Source organism: Microtus pennsylvanicus, chromosome 1 (assembly GCF_037038515.1).
Source record: "Microtus pennsylvanicus isolate mMicPen1 chromosome 1, mMicPen1.hap1, whole genome shotgun sequence".
Classification (NCBI taxonomy): Eukaryota; Metazoa; Chordata; class Mammalia; order Rodentia; family Cricetidae; genus Microtus; species Microtus pennsylvanicus.
Window position 1 is genome coordinate 142,149,948 of NC_134579.1, and position 18,292 is coordinate 142,168,239.

The 18,292-nt window shown below is 50.0% G+C and overlaps 1 protein-coding gene across 1 annotated transcript in view; it reads right to left on the reverse strand.

The window, feature by feature from the left end:
* Positions 1–18,292, reverse strand: part of Nova2 (NOVA alternative splicing regulator 2) — a 34,072-nt gene that overhangs the window by 10,318 nt on the left and 5,462 nt on the right. The window contains exon 2 of the mRNA XM_075990315.1: positions 7,709–7,852. Within this exon, the coding sequence (XP_075846430.1) occupies positions 7,709–7,852 (144 nt within the window). The remainder of the gene's footprint in view (positions 1–7,708; positions 7,853–18,292) is intronic.

The following is an 18,292-nucleotide window of genomic DNA, read 5'->3' on the forward strand; positions in this document are numbered from 1 at the left end:
ATTGGGGAGTGAGTCTGGGTCAGTTGATGTGGGTGACTGGTCCATCCATGGTGGGTAGCTAGCTGAGAGAATGAATGGAATCCCTGTTTTATAATCTGTACTTACCTCCCTCCCCTAAAACAACCCTGGGGGGATGGAAGAATGATGCTTAAGTGCCCACAGCAGCCCTGGGCACGGGAGGTAGGGCTCAGCTGCCTCTTCCCAGTTCTTGTGGGCTCCCCCTGGTTGCTGTGGCAACCATTCACTCGCCACTCAACCTCCCCCACCCTTCCAGAAGTGGAGAGCTTAGGCCCGAAACGGTTGCCACAGTAACTGGAACCCCCTTATCGGTCTGCCTGGCCGGGTCCTCAGCCCACCCCCAGGGGGATGAGGGATGAGGCTCGGTTGCCATGGCAACCGCTGAAAGCCTACAGCGCCTGGCCTCTGGGCTTTTGGAGAGGATGGGGAGAAGGTGGGGGGATGGGAAAGGCAGAAGAGAGGCCAGAGTGCAGCCTAGACCCACCAGATGGAGGTCTGGGGGGTGGGGGAGGGCAGGGGTGTGGCTAGGGGAAGAGCAGGCTAGGTCAAAGGCAGCTCTTAGAGAATGAGAGACTAGGAATAGAGGGTGGGGTAGCCGGTTTCCCATTCTGGAGAACCTCCAGGTACTGGCTGCAGGTCTGACCTGGCATTCTCTGTATGTGCATATTGGAAAAGGGGATGAGAGAAGCTGGGTGATGCTGAAATGTAAGCATGGGAGAGAAAGACTCTGGGTGACATTGCGATCTGTGTGTGTACCTGTGAAGCTGCTTGTGGGGAGCTATGTGAGCATCTGTATACTTGGGCAGGGTTGGAAAGATGATCGTATTGGGTGTGTATCTAAGCAAAAGACCAGAGGAGATTGCATTAGAAACATACTGTGTACTGAGGGTATAGTTTAACAATAGAGCATCTGCCTAGAATCCCCCAGTGAAGGGATGGGGGTGTGACTCAGTGGTAGAGCCCCTGGCTAGAGTCCCCAATAGGGTTGTGGTTGTAACTCAGTCAGGTACTTACCTAGTATGCACAAGGTCCTGGATTAAATCCCCAGCAACGCATACACACACACACACACACACACACACACACACACCCCAAAACAGGTGATATAGCACGACTGGAGTAACAAGGTTTGGAGCTAGAAGACTTTGGCATGCAAGCCACAGAGGCTGTGCAGTGATGAGCCCTGTCCATTGGCTGTCTGCGTCTGCAACTGTGAAAGCAAGACAAAAAGGCGGCGTACACGCCTCTAGGTGTTCCCAAGCTGTCTGGGTGATGAGCGTGTGGTGCAAAAATATCTGTGTACACACACACGCACGCACGCCCGTCACCATCCTTTTATTGGCTGTGTGGATATGAGGACACAGGCAGACTTAAGCGACTGTATGAGGCTGTCTGGATGGCAGGTTTACTGGTGTGCCCATCTCCAAGTGTGCGCATCACAGACAAAGAACCCTCGGCCATGCCTGATCCGTGTGAGAATATGAGTGCGCTGCTGTGCCTGGGCCTCACTAATGTGGTGTGTGAATGTCTCTGTCCCCAGGAGGGACTCGGTTTGTACAGTCAGCTCCCTGGGTCTGTAAAAGGTTTTTGAATGTGTGCCAGGCCCTGTGCCTATGTGTCTGGGACACTTAGTGCTGAGTGTCATTGTCTGTGGATCACTTCAGTGCAGTGTGCTCATTGTCCAAGCTTGACCTGTCCCTTGCTACCTCTCCGCCTGGCTCTTCAAATCCGCCATGTGTCTGGGGCGTCTCTGTCTGCTGGCCAATCGTGATGCCGAAAACCCATACCCTTGCCCTTGTCAATATAGTCCTTGCTTTTATGTCCCCCTCCACCCAAGAACAATAGCTTGGTGTGGGCCAAGGGTGAGTCAGCTGTAGGCTGCCTCTGTCTGGGTGTAAATAGGAAAGGGTGTGGGTTGGGCTGGGAATGAGGGTTGCGGGGGGAAGGGAAACCCCAGGGACAGTGTGGGAGAAGTGGCCAGGGTCACCATCTCTGTATGGCTTCCTTCCAACTCAGGAAGTCTGTGTGCATCTACCTCCGTGTAGTTCTTACACCGGGGTTTACAGGAGTTTGGTAAGGGGGACCCTGCTACGTCCTGAAAAAAGTGTCCTATAATAACAGCTGGTGGTTACATAACATTCAGCGCCAGGCCCTGTTCTGAGGACATGCTGCTTGTTCACCTGACATATGAGCCAGGCCATGTCTCGGTTGCCTTGATGTCCTGCTAAGGACACTGAGAGGTAGGTCTCTGGTCTTGTCTCAGATCACCCAGGTGGCACAAAATCATCAGAGCTTGTGTGTGTACATGATTCAGGGGACAACCTCTGATGTTGGCTGGCTCTCACCTTTCACTGTATTTGAGACGGGGTGTCTTGCTCCCCCCACGTATGTAGTAGGCAGACTAACTCTCCCACAAGCATTTGGAGATTCTCCTGTCTCTGCACTGGGAGGACAGACATACCCTCCTGCACTCTACTTTCCGTGGCTCCTGGGATTTGAACTCAGGTACCCATATTTGCATGGCCAGGGCTTTGCCAGCTCAGCTGTTTCCCCGGGTCTGTCATCTGGCATTTTGAACAGTTGTCTGGCTTCAGAGTTCAGAGCCTTTTCCCCTTCAGTTTTGAGGCAATGTCTTTCTTTGTAGTCCAGATTGGCCATGTACCTGCCATCCTCCTGCCTTAGTTTACCAAGTACTGAAGTGACACACATATGCCACTATACCTAGTATAGGTTCTGTGCTCTTAATCCTAATCCAGCCAGTGCTAAATTTGGGATTTTTTGAGTTGTCTTTCGGTTCCAACTTCCCATGTGCTGGAATTACAGATAGACACCACCATGCCTGGTGTGTGTGTGTGTGTGTGTGTGTGTGTGTGTGTGTGCGTGTGTGTGTGTGTGCGTGTGTCTACGTGTGCGTGCACACATGTGAGAATGAGCAACGGGAAGGCATACACAACAAAAGCTTTGCTCCTATTTTTTATTTGTTTAAAAACACTTAGTGTTTTGTTTAGATCCGTGTGTGTGTGTAGTAGAAGAGAGTGCCATATCCTCTGGAACTGGAGTAATAGGTAAGTGTGAGTCACCTGATGTGGGTGCTGGGAATTGAACTCAGGTTCTCTGAAAGAACAGCAAGCACTCTTAACTGCTGAGCCACCTCTCTAGCCCTGGAGATTTGCTTTGAATGATTTATTTATTTATTTTTATTATTTATTTATTGTGAATACAGTGTTCTGTCTGCATATATGCCTGCAGGCCATAAGAAGGCACCAGATCTCATTATGGATGCATGTAGTTGCTGGGAATTGAGCTCATGACCTTTGGAAGAGCAGTAAGTGCTCTTAACCTCTGAGTTGTCTCTCCAGCACCCCCCTTTTATGTGTACAAGTGCTGGTTTGCATGCGTGTTTGTTCCTGCAGTGCTCATGGAGAGGCCAGAAGAGGGCGTCATATGCCAGAGAATGGGAATTACAGATGGTTGTGAACCACCATGTGGGGTGCTGGGAACTAAACCTGGTTCCTTTGGAAAAACAGCCAATGTTCTTAATCAGTTAGCCATCTCTACAGCTTTGAAGCTTTGCTTTTAATGTTAAGGAAGAATAAGAATGACATCATTTAGTAAACATTTCAGATTTTACACTTTGGGGCTGCGGATGTTGTTCAGTGTTAGAGGACCTGCCTAGCTACCCTGAGGCCCTGGGTTCAATTCTTAGAACTGTAAAAAAATGATAGAAGAAAAAGACTTTAACATTGTACATTTGCAGCCTGGGGTTGGTGGTGCACACCGTTGCCTATAATCCCAGCACTTGGGAGGCAGGGGCAGGTGGATCTCTGTGAGTTCGAGGCCAACCTGGTCTACAGAGTGAGTTTCAGGATAGTGAGGGCTACACAAAGAAACCTTGTCAAAAAAACCAAAAAAAAAAAAAATACACCTTGGTGCAGCTATGTTATAAATCAATAATAATTATGAGGATCGCCACATTTGTGTTTGTGCTTTGCTCCTAGGAGTGGAATCCAGAGATTTTTACAGACACCCCAACTCTGAAGGTGTTTTAGCTTAATAAGGGAAGTGGTGTGCTCAGGAGTCTTTGAGGCCTTGGGTCAGTATTTATTGCCTTCTGGTTCTCCACTTCATCATGAAAGACCCAAAAGGAATGAACTTGAAATTCTGGGCTCCATTACTAAGATGAGGCACCTTTTGTGTGTTCTGACCCCTTCTCTTTGAGGTTAAAGGCTGGGTAGGTTTTAGGTTTAGCTTTGTGACGCAGACAAGTGTGTGTGTGTGTGTGTGTGTGTGTGTGTGTGTGAGAGAGAGAGAGAGAGAGAGAGAGAGAGAGAGAGAGAGAGAGAACAGAGAGAGAGAGAGAGAGAGAGAGAGAGAGAGAGAGAGAGAACCTTAGTCCCATACTGGCTTTTGTTTTTTGTTATTGGGGATTGAACCCCTGCAGGACCTTGTATATTCTTGGCAAGTGACTCTTCCACTGAGCCACACCCCAGCCCCTCACTGGGGGATTTGAGACAAGCTCTTTGACTCTAAGCCATACCCTAATCCTCTTTTTTAAAACTTTTTTTTTTTTTTTGGTTTTTCGAGACAGGGTTTCTCTGTGGCTTTGGAGCCTGTCCTGGAACTAGCTCTTGTAGACCAGAGCTGGTCTCGAACTCACAGAGATCCGCCTGCCTCTGCCTCCCGAGTGCTGGGATTAAAGGTGTGTGCCACCACCGCCCGTCCTCTTTTTTAAAACGTTGACACAGGATCTTGCTAAGTTACCAGTGCAGGCCTTAAACCTGTGATCCTCCTATTCTACCCTTCTGAGTAGTTGGAAGCACTGGTCCACACCGCCATGCCTAACCTAATCTCACACTGCCACACTGTTCTCTCCTGTTTCCTACATGTCGGCCTCATCTTACAGCAGACATCTCTCAGCATTTGTTGTGAGGCCCTTGTGGGGTCCCTTCTGCACTCATCCCTAGCTCACCTGAAGTTGCTATTGCAGGCTACTACTCTGAGCAACCCCATCTGGCCTCTCTCGTCTGGGCCAAACACTTCATCTCATTGCCAAGCTCTCTCTGCCCTTCCTAGTCTGGCTCTGGCCACTCTGGGTCATCATCAGCCAGGGTTCTGTCTCCCTGGCTCGAGATCCAAGAGAACAAGAATTCCCTTATTGTTGTGTCCACATGTCTGTTCATCCTGGTCATAGAGGAGGAGAGTGTGTGTTGAATGATTGAATGAAAGGATGTCAGTCAGGAGGTCTCAGGAATGCACCCCGGACTCATGTAGAAATAACAGTTCTGGGTTCTTAAGGACAGAAGCAGGGTGGGGTTGTGAGACGCTGAAAGTCCTGGATTGTTCAGGTCAGGAGTTGGTGGTCTGTCTATGAGATGGGACAGACGTGGCTCACATGGGCTTGGTCGTGAACAAAGTATGTGGTATCAAGGACTGTCCTATCTTTTGGGGTGTCTCAGCAGTCTGGCCCTGGGGTGAAGGACTGAGTTGGGAGGAGGGAATGTTACCATCTCATAGCACAGAATGTGATGCAGAGGCAAGGAGCCAAATGTCCTCAGCCAGAGATGTCCCAGGCAGAAAGGTCTCACCCACATGGTGTGGGCTAGAAGGGAAAAGAGGAAACTGGGCCAGGATGATGGAGGAAAGGAGGTGGGGCACCTGGGTCACTAGATTTTTCTCTAAACTCTTGGTCAAAGCAGCTTAGTGAGATGGGAGGCAGGGAGGGAAGGGAGGAGGGCAGGGGAAAGAGGAAGATAGAGGAGATGGGGGAAGAAAGAGAAGAGAGCAAGACTGAGAGAGAGAAAGAGAGCAAGTACTGATGAAAGGGAGGGATGGGAGAGAGCGAGCATGGGGGAAAAGAGAAGGAGAGGGAGAAGGGGAAATGGAAGGATGGGAGAAGAGGGGTGGATAGAGAGAAAGGGAGGAGGGGAGAGGATAAAAGTGAGGAGAGAGGGAGGGAGGAAGGCGAAGGGGGAGGAGAGGTAAAGAACTAGGGAGAGGGAAGGTTGGGAAGAGAAAGGGAGAAAGGGAGGGAGGGAAGGAGAGAGACGGAGGAAGAAAGGCGGAAGCAGAGAGAGAGGAGAGGAGAGAGAGAGAGAGAGAGAGAGAGAGAGAGAGAGAGAGAGAGAGATCCAGATCCTGTGCTACATCTCTGGCATCTGACCTAAAAAGATGCAAGAGGATTACGGATGAACTAGAACGGGCGGGCAGTGTGTTAGAGCAACTCTATGGCCTTCCCGGGATTCCTCGAGGCCAAAGCTCAGGCTCTGCCCTTGGGAGGAAGCAATGGAGGGTGAGAGACCTTGAGGGGTCTTAGAGAGGGCAGAGGGTTGTTCAAACACGTGTGGTTGTGGGCTGGGGATGTCGCTCAGTGGTAGAGTCAGTGCCTAGCGTACAGGAAGCCTAGGGTGTGATCCCCAGCACTGCACATGTTTCACACAATGGCAGCAGAGCCTGCAATCCTAGCACATGGGGTGTGAAAGCACGAGGAACAGAAGTTCAAGGTCATCCTTGGTTATGCGGTGGGCGCGTGTGAGGCCTCAGCGCTTCCTAAGACAAACAAAACAAAACAAAACAAAAACAATGTGGATGAGAGAGACTAAGATGGAGTCTAAGGAGAGGCAGGAATGGGCTGGGCTGAAGTCAGTGAAGAGAAGAAGAGCCACGGGAAGCTGAGGCTCTGTAGGATAGGCACCCAAAGGGTGGCAGAGACAAGAGAACAGAGGCAGAAGCCAGAAGCATGAGCCTCACTGAGGGGTGCTGTTAAGTGGGCTCAAATAAAGTTTTGAAGCAGGGTGGGTGGGTGGTGAGATACTTGGAAGGGAAACAGAGGGAGATGGGGGGACAGAAAAAGATGGCAGACAGAAGGACAGACAGATGGACCAGAGAAGACAGGAGACGGGGATACCCAGACAGATCCCTAGAGACAAGAGCAGAGAGAGGGGCAGAACGAAGCAGAGAGAGACAGAAGGGCATAAAAGATGGGACGGGCAGAAACAGCTGTGTGAGAAGCATCAGGCAGGGCATGGTGGCGGGTGTGTCTGTGATCCCAGCACTGGGCCATAGGGGAAGGACTGGAGGTTACAGGCCAGAATGGGCTACAGGGTGAGACAGTCTCTTTTCAAAATGCCCCAAGAAAACAAACCAGGCACGGCAGGGCACACATCTGTAATCCTAGCACTAGGAGTTCAAGGTCAGTTTTGGCTACATAAGGAAGTTCCAGCACCATATCAATGGGGGAAAAAATGAAAGAAAGAAAAAAGTGCCCCCTCTTCAAAACAACTCAGAGGAGACTAAACTGGATGCAAGCTAGGGTAACAAGTCCAAATGGACAGAGGGGTATGAGTAATTCGGATGGCTGCCCCTGCCCAGTCCCACGACACCTGCCACCCTCCCCACCCTGGCTGCTCCAACTGACCGGAGGCGGCAGGTGTGTGGGAAGGGACACAACTGCCTGGCATAATGCAAATGAGGTCATGAATATGCAGAAGCTCATTGTCTGGCCCTGCCCCCACCCCCATCTGCTCAGGCCAGGCCCCTTGGGTTGCAGGCAGCTCAGACTTTTTATGGGGAGGAAAGGCAGGCCCCCTCCGTTACTCTAACTATCTCTAACACAACCTTCCTCACACCCAGGGCTCAGGAAAGCGGAGAGGAGAGAGGTCTAGCTCAGGTAACTGGAGTGTCTGGGGCTTACCTGGGTAGAAGTCTTTGGACTTAGATAGCTTGATGGTGGCTCCTGTCTCCTTCTGCAGCTGCACGATAGTCTGGCCACCTTTGCCAATGATGGAGCCGGCTGCGTAGCTGGGGATGAGCACCTTCAGGAAGTACTCGCCTTCCTCTGCAGGGCATACAGGGTGGGAGGAAGGGAGAGAGGGAGGGAGGGAAGGGTCCCATTTTAGGAAGGCACCTCCAGGAAGATCCCAGCATGGGCCCCAGCAAGGAAATCACAATGGCCATGACAACAGCCGAAGAAAGACAGCACAGAACCATCTTCACTCGCTCACTCATTCCATCTTTTTTTTTCTTCTTTGCAACCAAGTTTTTCTGTGCAGCCCTGGCAGGTCTGGAACACACTCTGCAGACCAGGCTGGTTTCAAGATCACAGAGATCCGCCTGCATCTGTCTCCCCAGTGCTGAGATTAAAGGTCACCATGCCTGACCCACATTCAATTTAATTTTTTTGAGACAGACTCTCACAGAGGCCAGGCTGGTCTCAAATTATGTAGCTGAGGATGGCCTTGAATTCCCCAAGTCTATGTCTCCCAAGTACTGGGATCACAGGAGTTCAGCATGACACCTAATTCAGACGGTGCTGGGGATGGAACTCACGGCCTCACGCCTGCCAGGCGAGCACTGTCGACTGAGGTGCGTCCCCAGGACTTATTCCTTCATTCAACAATGGCTGAGCACCTGCTTGTGTACATACTTGGCACGAGTGTGTGGAAACAGCCATGAAGAAAACAGCAAAAGCTCCCTGCATTTTGTGTGCAAATAAGGCCATGAGAATTTGAGTAATCTAAGCTAGAGCTCAGACAATCATATTCTTCTGGAGAGCAGAGACTCTATGGGTCGTGCAGGATGGGAGGAAGTAGTACGAGCAAAAAGAAGCAGGAAAGGGGGCGGGGAGGATAGAGGAGTGCAAGATCAGAGAGGAAAGCCGGGAATGCATATTCTTAACACTATCACACACTTACTGTTTTAGGGTACTGGGTATTGAATTGAGGGTCTCTTGCAAGTACTTTATTACTAAACCTCACTCCCAGCCCCTTACCGGGGGATTCTAGGCAGGTGCTCTACCACTGAGCTGTGCCCCAGCCCCTCACTGGGGGATTCTAGGTAGGGGTTCTACCACTGAGCTGTGCCCCAGTCCCCTTTAAAATTTTTGGGACAGGGTCTCACCAAGTTGCCTAAGGCTGGTTTTGAACTCGCTCTGTAACCTATGCAACCACTCAACTTGGGGATTAACTCTCCTGCCTCAGCTTTGAACTGAGATGACAGTCCTCTGGCCATCAGACCCAGTCTGAGTAGGCATATTTCTTCTTCATTCCTCTGCAGCACCTGCCAAACAATTCCACTGGAAGTACTTCACAAACATCAGTTACTTTGATTCTCACACTGGCCCTGTAAAGAAACCCATTCTACAGATAAAGAAGCAAGGTTAATAAAGAATCATCCCGGAGTCACTGAGCTGGGCAGGGTACAGAGCTGGAATGTGAACTCGGCCTGGCTCTGGAGTCCATGTCCTGGGCTATTATCACTGAGGTACAATAGAGGAGGTGAGCCACACGGCAAAAGGGAAGAACCTGAGAGGATGGTGTGTGAGTCCTTAGGAAAATCAAGGAGGTGATTGGTCAGGTGGGAGGGAAGAGGGTGCTGGTGCAGTGGGAAGCTGGTGAGCCACGGTAATGTCTTTGGCTCTTACTCCAAGCGGGATGGGAGGATCAAGGGGGTGTGAACTAATTTGGGATTTGAGAACATTTCTCTGGGGCCAGCAAGATGGCTCAGTGGCAAAAGGAGCTTGCTGCCAAGTCTGATGACTTCAGTTCAATTCCCAGGACACACACTGTGGAAGGAGAGACCTGACTCCTACAAGATGTTCTCTGGTGTGTGTGCATGCATGTGCATACACACAGAGGTAAATAAATAAGCAAAAACATGATTTTGAGACAGTGTCTCTCTATTACATAGCCCTGGCTGTCCTGGAAACCACTGTGTAGACCAGGCTCATAGACATCCAACTGCACCTCTCTCCTAAGTTCTGGGATTAAGGCATGTGCCACCATGCCTGCCTTTGGGCTACGGATACAGCAGAGTGCTTTGCCTAGCATGCTTGAAGCCTTAGGCTTAACCCCCAGTACCACAGAAATCAAGCGTGGTGGTGCACACACCTATGATCCCAGCACCCGGGAGGCCGAGGCAGGAGGTCAGGGCTCTCCGCAGCTACACAGTGTGTTTGAGGTCAGCCTGTGCTATATGAGACCCCATCTCAAAAACAAGACAAAACAAGAATGTTCCTGTGATGCTGGTGACAGGAGCAGATTGCATGGATAGGGGTGAAGGAGACAGTGTTACCAGAGGTGAGGGACACTGGGCTGACTTAGGGAGCCACGACCAAGGAAATGGACGAGGGCTGGACTGAGGATTCTCACTTCGTCTGCAGGTGTGTCTGCACGTACGCAGTGACAGGAGGCTAGCATGGGATGCCGTCGTTTTTTGAGAGAGGCCTCATTGGTTTGAAACTCAATCATTGTGTAGGCTAAGTTTACCTTATACAGACCAGAGAACAACTGTGGGCGTCAGTTCTCTCCTCTCACTGTGGGGAACCCTGAGGACTGAACTAAGGTCATCAGGCTTGACAGCAAGCATCTTTACCTGCTAGGCCATTTCCCCCCTGTGTAGCCCTGGCTATCCCAATCTCTGTAGACCAGCCTGGTCTTGAACTTGGAGATCCATCTGTCTCTGCCTCCCAAGTGCTGGGATTAATTGGCTCCTGCTAAATCATCTTGCTGACCTCTGGGCATTCATTCTTAGAGACCAATGTCCTTGGTAATGCAGCCATGCATAAAACACCTAGTTACCACATCCTTAAGGCAAATCTCTAACCTAACTCTCAGCTTCTAAACTACAGCCTTTGCAGTGGGAGGCCTTTGGTGACACACCCTGCTATTCAACTTTGCTTCCCATCACCCATGGGCACCAAAGTCACTGTTCTTTTACTTCTTCGAATATTACCTGCTCCTTCCCACCCCAAGGCCTTTGCGGATGTCCTCTGCCTGGCACTTCCTCTCTATCTTGTCATTTGGGGGCTTCACTGCAACACTGTTTATTCTCACAACCTTTCCTGGAACACTGAGAATGGAGAGTCCCCCCCCCCACACACACACCTTGCTTCATATACCCAGAACCCTCTGTCACACAGGGCCAACATGAACCACATCAACGGAGCGCACCTCTGTGTCCCTTGCACTGTGTAACAGCACACAGTAGGCTGGGGATAAAAGTGGGAAAAGAAAGGAAGCCATTCTGCTTCTAAGGCTTAAGAGCCTTACTTGTTCCCCAGGGATTTCAACTTTTTCTTTTAAGTATAGGATGTCTAATTTTACCATCAAACATGAAACCTCAACTGGTAGTATGGTGAGCAAAGCTGCCTCCCAGAGCAGATAAAAGAACTATTATTTCTAGTTGGGAGGTGTGGCTCAGTGGTAGAGCCCCTGCCCAGATTCCCCCAGTGAGGAGCTGGGGTGTGGCTCAGGGGTAGAGCCCCTGCCTAGAATCCCACAGTGAGGGGCTGGGGTGTGGCTCAGTGGTAGAGCCCCTGCCCAGATTCCCCCAGTGAGGAGCTGGGGTGTGGCTCAGGGGTAGAGCCCCTGCCCAGATTCCCCCAGTGAGGGGCTGGGGTGTGGCTCAGGGGTAGAGCCCCTGCCTAGAATCCCCCAGTGAGGGGCTGGGGTGTGGCTCAGTGGTAGAGCCCCTGCCCAGATTCCCCCAGTGAGGAGCTGGGGTGTGGCTCAGGGGTAGAGCCCCTGCCAAGAATCCCCCAGTGAGGGGCTGGGGTGTGGCTCAGGGGTAGAGCCCCTGCCAAGAATCCCCCAGTGAGGAGCTGGGGTGTGGCTCAGTGGTAGAGCCCCTGCCCAGAATCCCCCAGTGAGGGGCTGGGGCATGACTCAGTGGCGCGTGGCTCAGAGACTTGAGTACATCAGTGTGGAGCATCTGCCTACCACATTCCAGGTCCTGAGTTCCACTCCTAGTGTTGCACAAACTATAGAAAGCTGATCTGGATGGGTAGGTGTTAAATTCTTTCCTCCTCAGCATGGGTCCTTCAGAGTGAGGGTTCTGGGTTCCTACTACGTTTTGTATAGTGGTGTGGGGTACAGTGGCTGGACTTAGCCTTCTAAGCATAAGGAGGAAGTCAAGAATAAATGGGTTTTATTGAGCCCAAGGCAATCCTCTTAAAATGGCCTAATCAGACCATTAAGCCTATTAGGTAATTAACCCCCCTCCTCAGCCCAGGGAAACTTCTCATCCATCATTGGACCCCTGCTCAATTCACTTTCTTTCTTTTATTCCCCCCCCTTACTTTTTTTTGATGCAGCTTAGCCTTGTATCCTAGGCTGGCCTCAAATTCATAATCCTCCTGCCTCAGTCACTCAGGTGCTGCATTGACAGGCTACATCAAGATGACTATCTCTCCTAGGTTCCCTTTGGATGCTCTCAAGTGTCTATCTCTGAAAGCTGGGCTGTCCACACCTCATTCCCTCTGTCCTGGATTCCCTCAAGCTCCAGATGGGGACTTCCATACAGAGCAGACAGGCAATCCCAAGTGAACTGTGAATTTTGTTATTGAAAGTCTGGATGGCAGCTGGGTGGTGGTGGTGCACGCCTTTAATTCCAGTACTCAGGAGGCAGACACAGGCAGATCTCTGTGAGTTTGAGGCTAGCCTGGTCGACAAAGCGAGTTTCAGGCTAGGCTCCAAAGCTACACAGAGAAACCTGACTTTAAAAACAAAAAGAAAAGAAAAGAAAGTCTGTATGGCTTTGGATACTTCATCCCACCTCTTTTCTGGCCTCAGTTTCCTAACAGTGAAATTGGGGACACAGTAGCACTGACTCTCAGGGGACATAATCATGCGCTTACCAATGAACCGGGAAGTAGCTGGAATGTTCTGGGCACACAGCACTTACACACACCATATGCCACCTATCATCACTACCCTTTGTTGTCTATGTGTTGTTTTTGAGCCTGGCTGTCTGTCCTGAAACTCACTCTGTAAACCAGCTCTCCAACTCCCAGAGATCCTCCTGCCTCAACTTTTCAAGAGCTTGTAGTAAAGTCCTGTTCAGTGCTCAGCACAGAATGGGTGCTCTCTGGGTAGAAAACCAATGCTTGAAGTTGGGGGGTTTTGTTGGGAGGTAGGAGAAAGAGGGGGAACTCTTTCCCTTACCATCTTGTCTGCCCAAACTGTGCCCCACTTTTTGGAAGAGAAATGATTTCTTTTAGCCTACCCTCTCTCTGTATGTATGTACGCAGCACACATAGAGATCAGAGAATAATCTGTGGCTGCCAGTTCTTTCCCTCTACTTAGGACATCACAGGCAGTAGTACATGCCTTACCAGCTGAGTCATCTCACCTGTTCTTTTACTTTCTTTCTGTGGATCTAAAGATTGAATTGAACTTAGGGCTTCCTATATACTAGACAAGTGCTCTACAACTGAGCCACACCCCAGCCCCTCACTGGGGGATTCTAGGCAGGGGCTCTACAACTGAGCTACACCCCAGCCCCTCACTGGGGGATTCTAGGCAGATGCTCTACCACTGAGCCATACCCCAGCCCCTCACTGGGGGATTCTAGGCAGATGCTCTACCACTGAGCCACACGCCAGCCCCTCACTGGGGGATTCTAGGCAGGGGCTCTACCACTGAGCCACACCCCAGCCCCTCACTGGGGGATTCTAGGCAGGGGCTCTACCACTGAGCCACACCCCAGCCCCTCACTGGGGGATTCTAGGCAGGGACTCTACCACTGAGCCACACCCTAGCCCCTCACTGGGGGATTCTAGGCAGGGGCTCTACCACTGAGCCACACCCCAGCCCCTCACTGGGGGATTCTAGGCAGGGGCTCTACCACTGAGCCACACCCCAGCCCCTCACTGGGGGATTCTAGACAGATGCTCTACCACTGAGCCACACCCCAGTCCCTCACTGGGGGATTCTAGGTGGGGGCTCTACCACTGAGCCATGCCCCTAACCCCCACGTGGGTAGATTTTAAGCAAGTGCTCTACCACTAAGCTATATTTTCCAGCCTTCTTTTTAGTTTTTTGAGATAGGCTCTAAATTATCCAGAATGACCTTCAATACACAAACCTCGCCTCAGTCTCCAGAGCAGCTGGAATTACAAGCCAGTGCTTTCTCGCCATGCCTGGGGAAACTCCACACCTAGTTTCCTGTCTGGAACCTCTCTAGTACCTCCCTTTGTAGAGTGTTGTCATTACAGTTTGTTTGTTCCCCCCACCTGTGTGTGTGTGTCTGTGCATGTGTGCACGCGTGCGTGTGTGCATGTGTGTGTACGTGTGCATGGGTGCCACGGCAGGAGTATGGAGGTCAGAGAATAACTTTGGGGAGCCGATTGTCTCCCTGCTACCATGTGGGTCCTGGGGAGTGAACTCAGATCATCAAGCTTATTAGGAAGTTTTGTTTTTAATCTGCTGAGCCATCTCACCAGCCCTCTAGCTTTCTTCTGCCATATACTTGATTTCTGCCCTCCTATGCACTCCCGAGTCACGACATCTCTCCTTCTCCTCTTCTTTCCCCCACTTTCTGCAAGGAGCTCCCCTTGAACAGCTGCCCAATTCCCATGCTTGCATTAGATCCTGGAGATAGAGCAGGAGAGCCACACAGACAAATCATTTTTCCTTAAACTTTTAAGACACAGAAACACATTTATTTAAAGGGGCAAATTCTGGACCAGCAAGATGGCTCAAGAGATTTCAAGTCAGGTATGGCTGTGCATGTCCTGTATCTTAGTATTCAGGAAGCTGAAGCCCAGCCTGGATTGCAGAGGGAGTTTCTGTTTTAAAAAATCCACCAAAGCTCTTTGGACTGGAAAGGGAGGGGGAGAGGAGTCGGGGGAAGGGGAGAGGGGTGGGAGGAGGGGGAGAAGAGTGGGAGGAGGGGGAGAAGAGTGGGAGGAGGGGGAGGGAAATGGGAGGCTGGTGGGAGGAGGTGGAAATTTGTTTTTTTTTCTTTTCTTTATCCTCCTTTTATCAATAAAAAAATTAAAAAAAAAAATCCACCAAAGAAACCTGGGCTGGCAAGATGGCTCAGTGGGTAAGGGTGCTGACCCCAAACGTGACCACTGGGGTTCCATCCCTCAGTTCCACTCTGTGGAAGAAGAGAATCGACTCTTCAGGCCGTTCTTTGAATTCTTTGACTCCCGCTTGTGCATCACCTCATAGGTACACACATGCACACGCACGCGTGCACACACACACACATCCTTAGTGAATATCTAATTAACTAAATAATGTAATGAAAACAAACAATGGTGGTGGAAGGGACACAGACAGCACAACAGGGCATGATGGGACACACCTGTAATTCAAGCACCCAAGAAGCATTAACAGGAGAGTCAGGATAACACAAGCCTGGACCACAGAGAGAGCTGCAGGCCTACCTACCCAACATGAGACCCTGTCTCCGAAAGGAAAAACAAGAACAAAACCCAAAAGAAACAAAATATAGCCAAGTTTCTCTCAGATGCAGAATCCATCTAATTATTGGGATTGTGAATGTACTCAGAGGCAATTGCTTGTCTAGCATGTATGATGTCCTATGTTCAATCCCCAGCACCATGGAAGCTGGGCACAGTGGTACACACCTGTAATGTTAACATTTGGGTGGTGGAAACAGGAGAATCAAGAGTTCAAGGTCATGCTGGGCTACTTACAGAGCTTAAGGGGAGCCCGGACTACATAAGACCCTGTCTCAAAAAAGTATGTATGTATATATGTGTGTATGTGTGTATGCATGATCCATCCATACATCTATCATCCCTGTAAGACATGAAGTGAGAAGAACCCTTGGTATTGGGGAAGAAAGGGAGGACAAGAGAGGGTAACTGAGGGTAAGTATGAACAGAGCACAACGGTATACTCATGAAAACGTCACAACAAGGGGCCAGTCAGATGCCTCATCAGGTAAAGGCATTTGCCACCGAACCTAACAACTCGAGCTTAATCCCTGGGACCCACAAGATGCAAGGAGAGAACCGCTATTCTCAGACCTCCACAAGCGCACATATATCCACACACATTCTAGTATTCATGTGTGCACATGTGCACACACACAAAATGAATGAAAGTATAAATTTAAAATGTTAAAAATTCACAATAAAACTCATTGCTTCACCCACAAAAAAAAAAAAAACCTGAAAGAAAATAATCCACCGAAAGAGTAGTTGGGATGAGATTTTAAAACCCCTGCCAATAATTACAGTTGTGCAGGTGGCAATGGCTTTTCCTCTTTTCAACATAACTCACAATAGTCAAAAAGAAAATAAAAGCACTCACGGGTGATGAGCCCTCCTGACTGTAGAAACTCAAAAACATTAACTCTAGGAGTTCCCACTGTGGACCTCAGGCTAGCACCTGTCCTTTCTAGAAACTTCCACCTAGCCTTCCTGCTTGGGGTGTGTCACACCATGGAGTCCCACCTATTTTGGAAAGAAACCAGGCCTCTGTTTGCTACCACAAAGGAAGAGTCATTGACCTTGGCTGAACCTGGAACCCCCAGACTTCACAGGCCTTTCTTTCCCTGTCTGAACAGCCAACGCTGAACTTTCTGTGCCTGCGAGGAAGCTCTGCCAGAGGCCAGAGCTTGCCCTTGTCCACTCCCAGCCTATTCTAAGTAGCTCCTTTGGGATTCCTGCAGTTCCCAGAGCCCAGTGACAGGGAAGCTGAGGAGGAAAACCTCCATGCTTCTTTTGCACCCGTCTCCTCTAGGGCTGCAATGTCAAGCATGGCCACCTCAAGACAAAGCTGGCTCAGCTGACTCCTGTCTACTATGCCCCTGGCCAACTCTTCCCTTCATGCCCAACCCCCCCATGATGCTTCCAGTAGACTCAACCAGTCCACTGCCTTACAAATACAGTTTGTCTACCCGAGAGATAAGAGTGAACTCACTGTCATAGAGTGGATCCTGTAAGATGACTTAGTTCCCTAGGGGATCACTAGTGACAAAATTAGAGCCCAGGCTGAGGTAGTGCTACACATTTCTAATCTTAAGACTCAAGAGACAGAGGCAGGAGGATTGCTGCAAGTTCAAAGCCAGGCTGGGCTACACACCTAGACTATCCAAGGCTACAAAACTCTTGTCTTGATACAAAACAAGAGAAAACACCACATGCACACGTGTACAAGCCAAAAAGCTTTTGAGACTTGAAAGGGACAGCTCAGTGGTTAAAAGTATTTGCTGTGCAGCCATGGAAATCCGAGTCTGGATTCTAGCACCTATACAAAAAGTCTCACACTCAAGAATGCCTTCAACCCAGTGCTGTGGTGGGTGGAGATGCGAGGCTTGCTGGTGCTTGCCTGCTGTTAGCCTAGCTGAGAAAAGCAAGATCCGTGTTCAAGCAAGACCCTAGCTCAAAAGAATAAGGCAGAAGGTGACAGAGGAGACATTGGAGATCTTCCTCTAACGCGCATGCGCATACACACACACACACACACACACACACACACACACACACACACGCACACATACGCACGCACAAATGCATGTACATGTGCACACAAGCACGCACACATGCACACACACAGCATGCACATGGTATCAAAGAAGCACACATCTTAGAGAGGTGGTTTTGGGTGATATCAGGTCTAGAGGGAACTGAAGTTGGGGTGTTGTCCTCATGGTACCTGTTCTTGGTGGGGGTTGGGAATGTCACTGGAAACATCAGGAGAGGGTGTTACCAGGGAAAGCCAAGTGACATCAAGGTTATGGTATGGAAGCATGTGCTAGGGAGGGGTCCCCTTATACACAATCATATGCCAACTTGTGCAGAAGAGCAGGTTATCTGGATTGTGCTTGCTCAGAGTGATATCCTGAAGATGCGACACTATCAGAGAGACCAAGAGACCGGTGCAGTGGGCCTGGAGACACGGGGTAGGGCACTTGCCTAGCGTATGTGAAGTCCTGGGTCCAATTCTATAGCATACCAAAACAGAAGAAAGGAGGGTGGGGGGAAGAAGGGCGGTGCTGGCAGGACGGCTTACCAAATGGAGGTAAGCCTGCCACCAAATCCAACCTGAGTTTGATGCCTGGGACCCATACCGTGGAAGGAGAGAACCAGCTTCCACAAGCTGACCTGATGTGCCCCATCCACTTGAACGAATAAATATAATAAGATTGTAAACAAAACAAATCAAACAAAAAGCAACAGTGAAGCCCCCTTAGGCGACTTTCCTTTTATTGACAAAAAACAAGACAAAAAATGGCTATTCTGGGATTGAAGAGATGGCAAGCCAGTTAAGAGGGCATTCTGTCTTGGCAAATGTCTGGAATGCCATTGCCAGTACCCACATCTGGTAGCTTACAACTGCTAGTAACCCCAGCTCTGGGGGGATCTCTCACACCTCTGGCCTCTGAGGGTACACACACACAAGCATATGCACACACACAATTTAAAACAATAAAGCTATTTTTTTAAAAAGGATTATCCTTCCACATTCTCGGTAGGTAGAATCACAAGCACAATAGATGGGGTGGCTCATTTGTGACA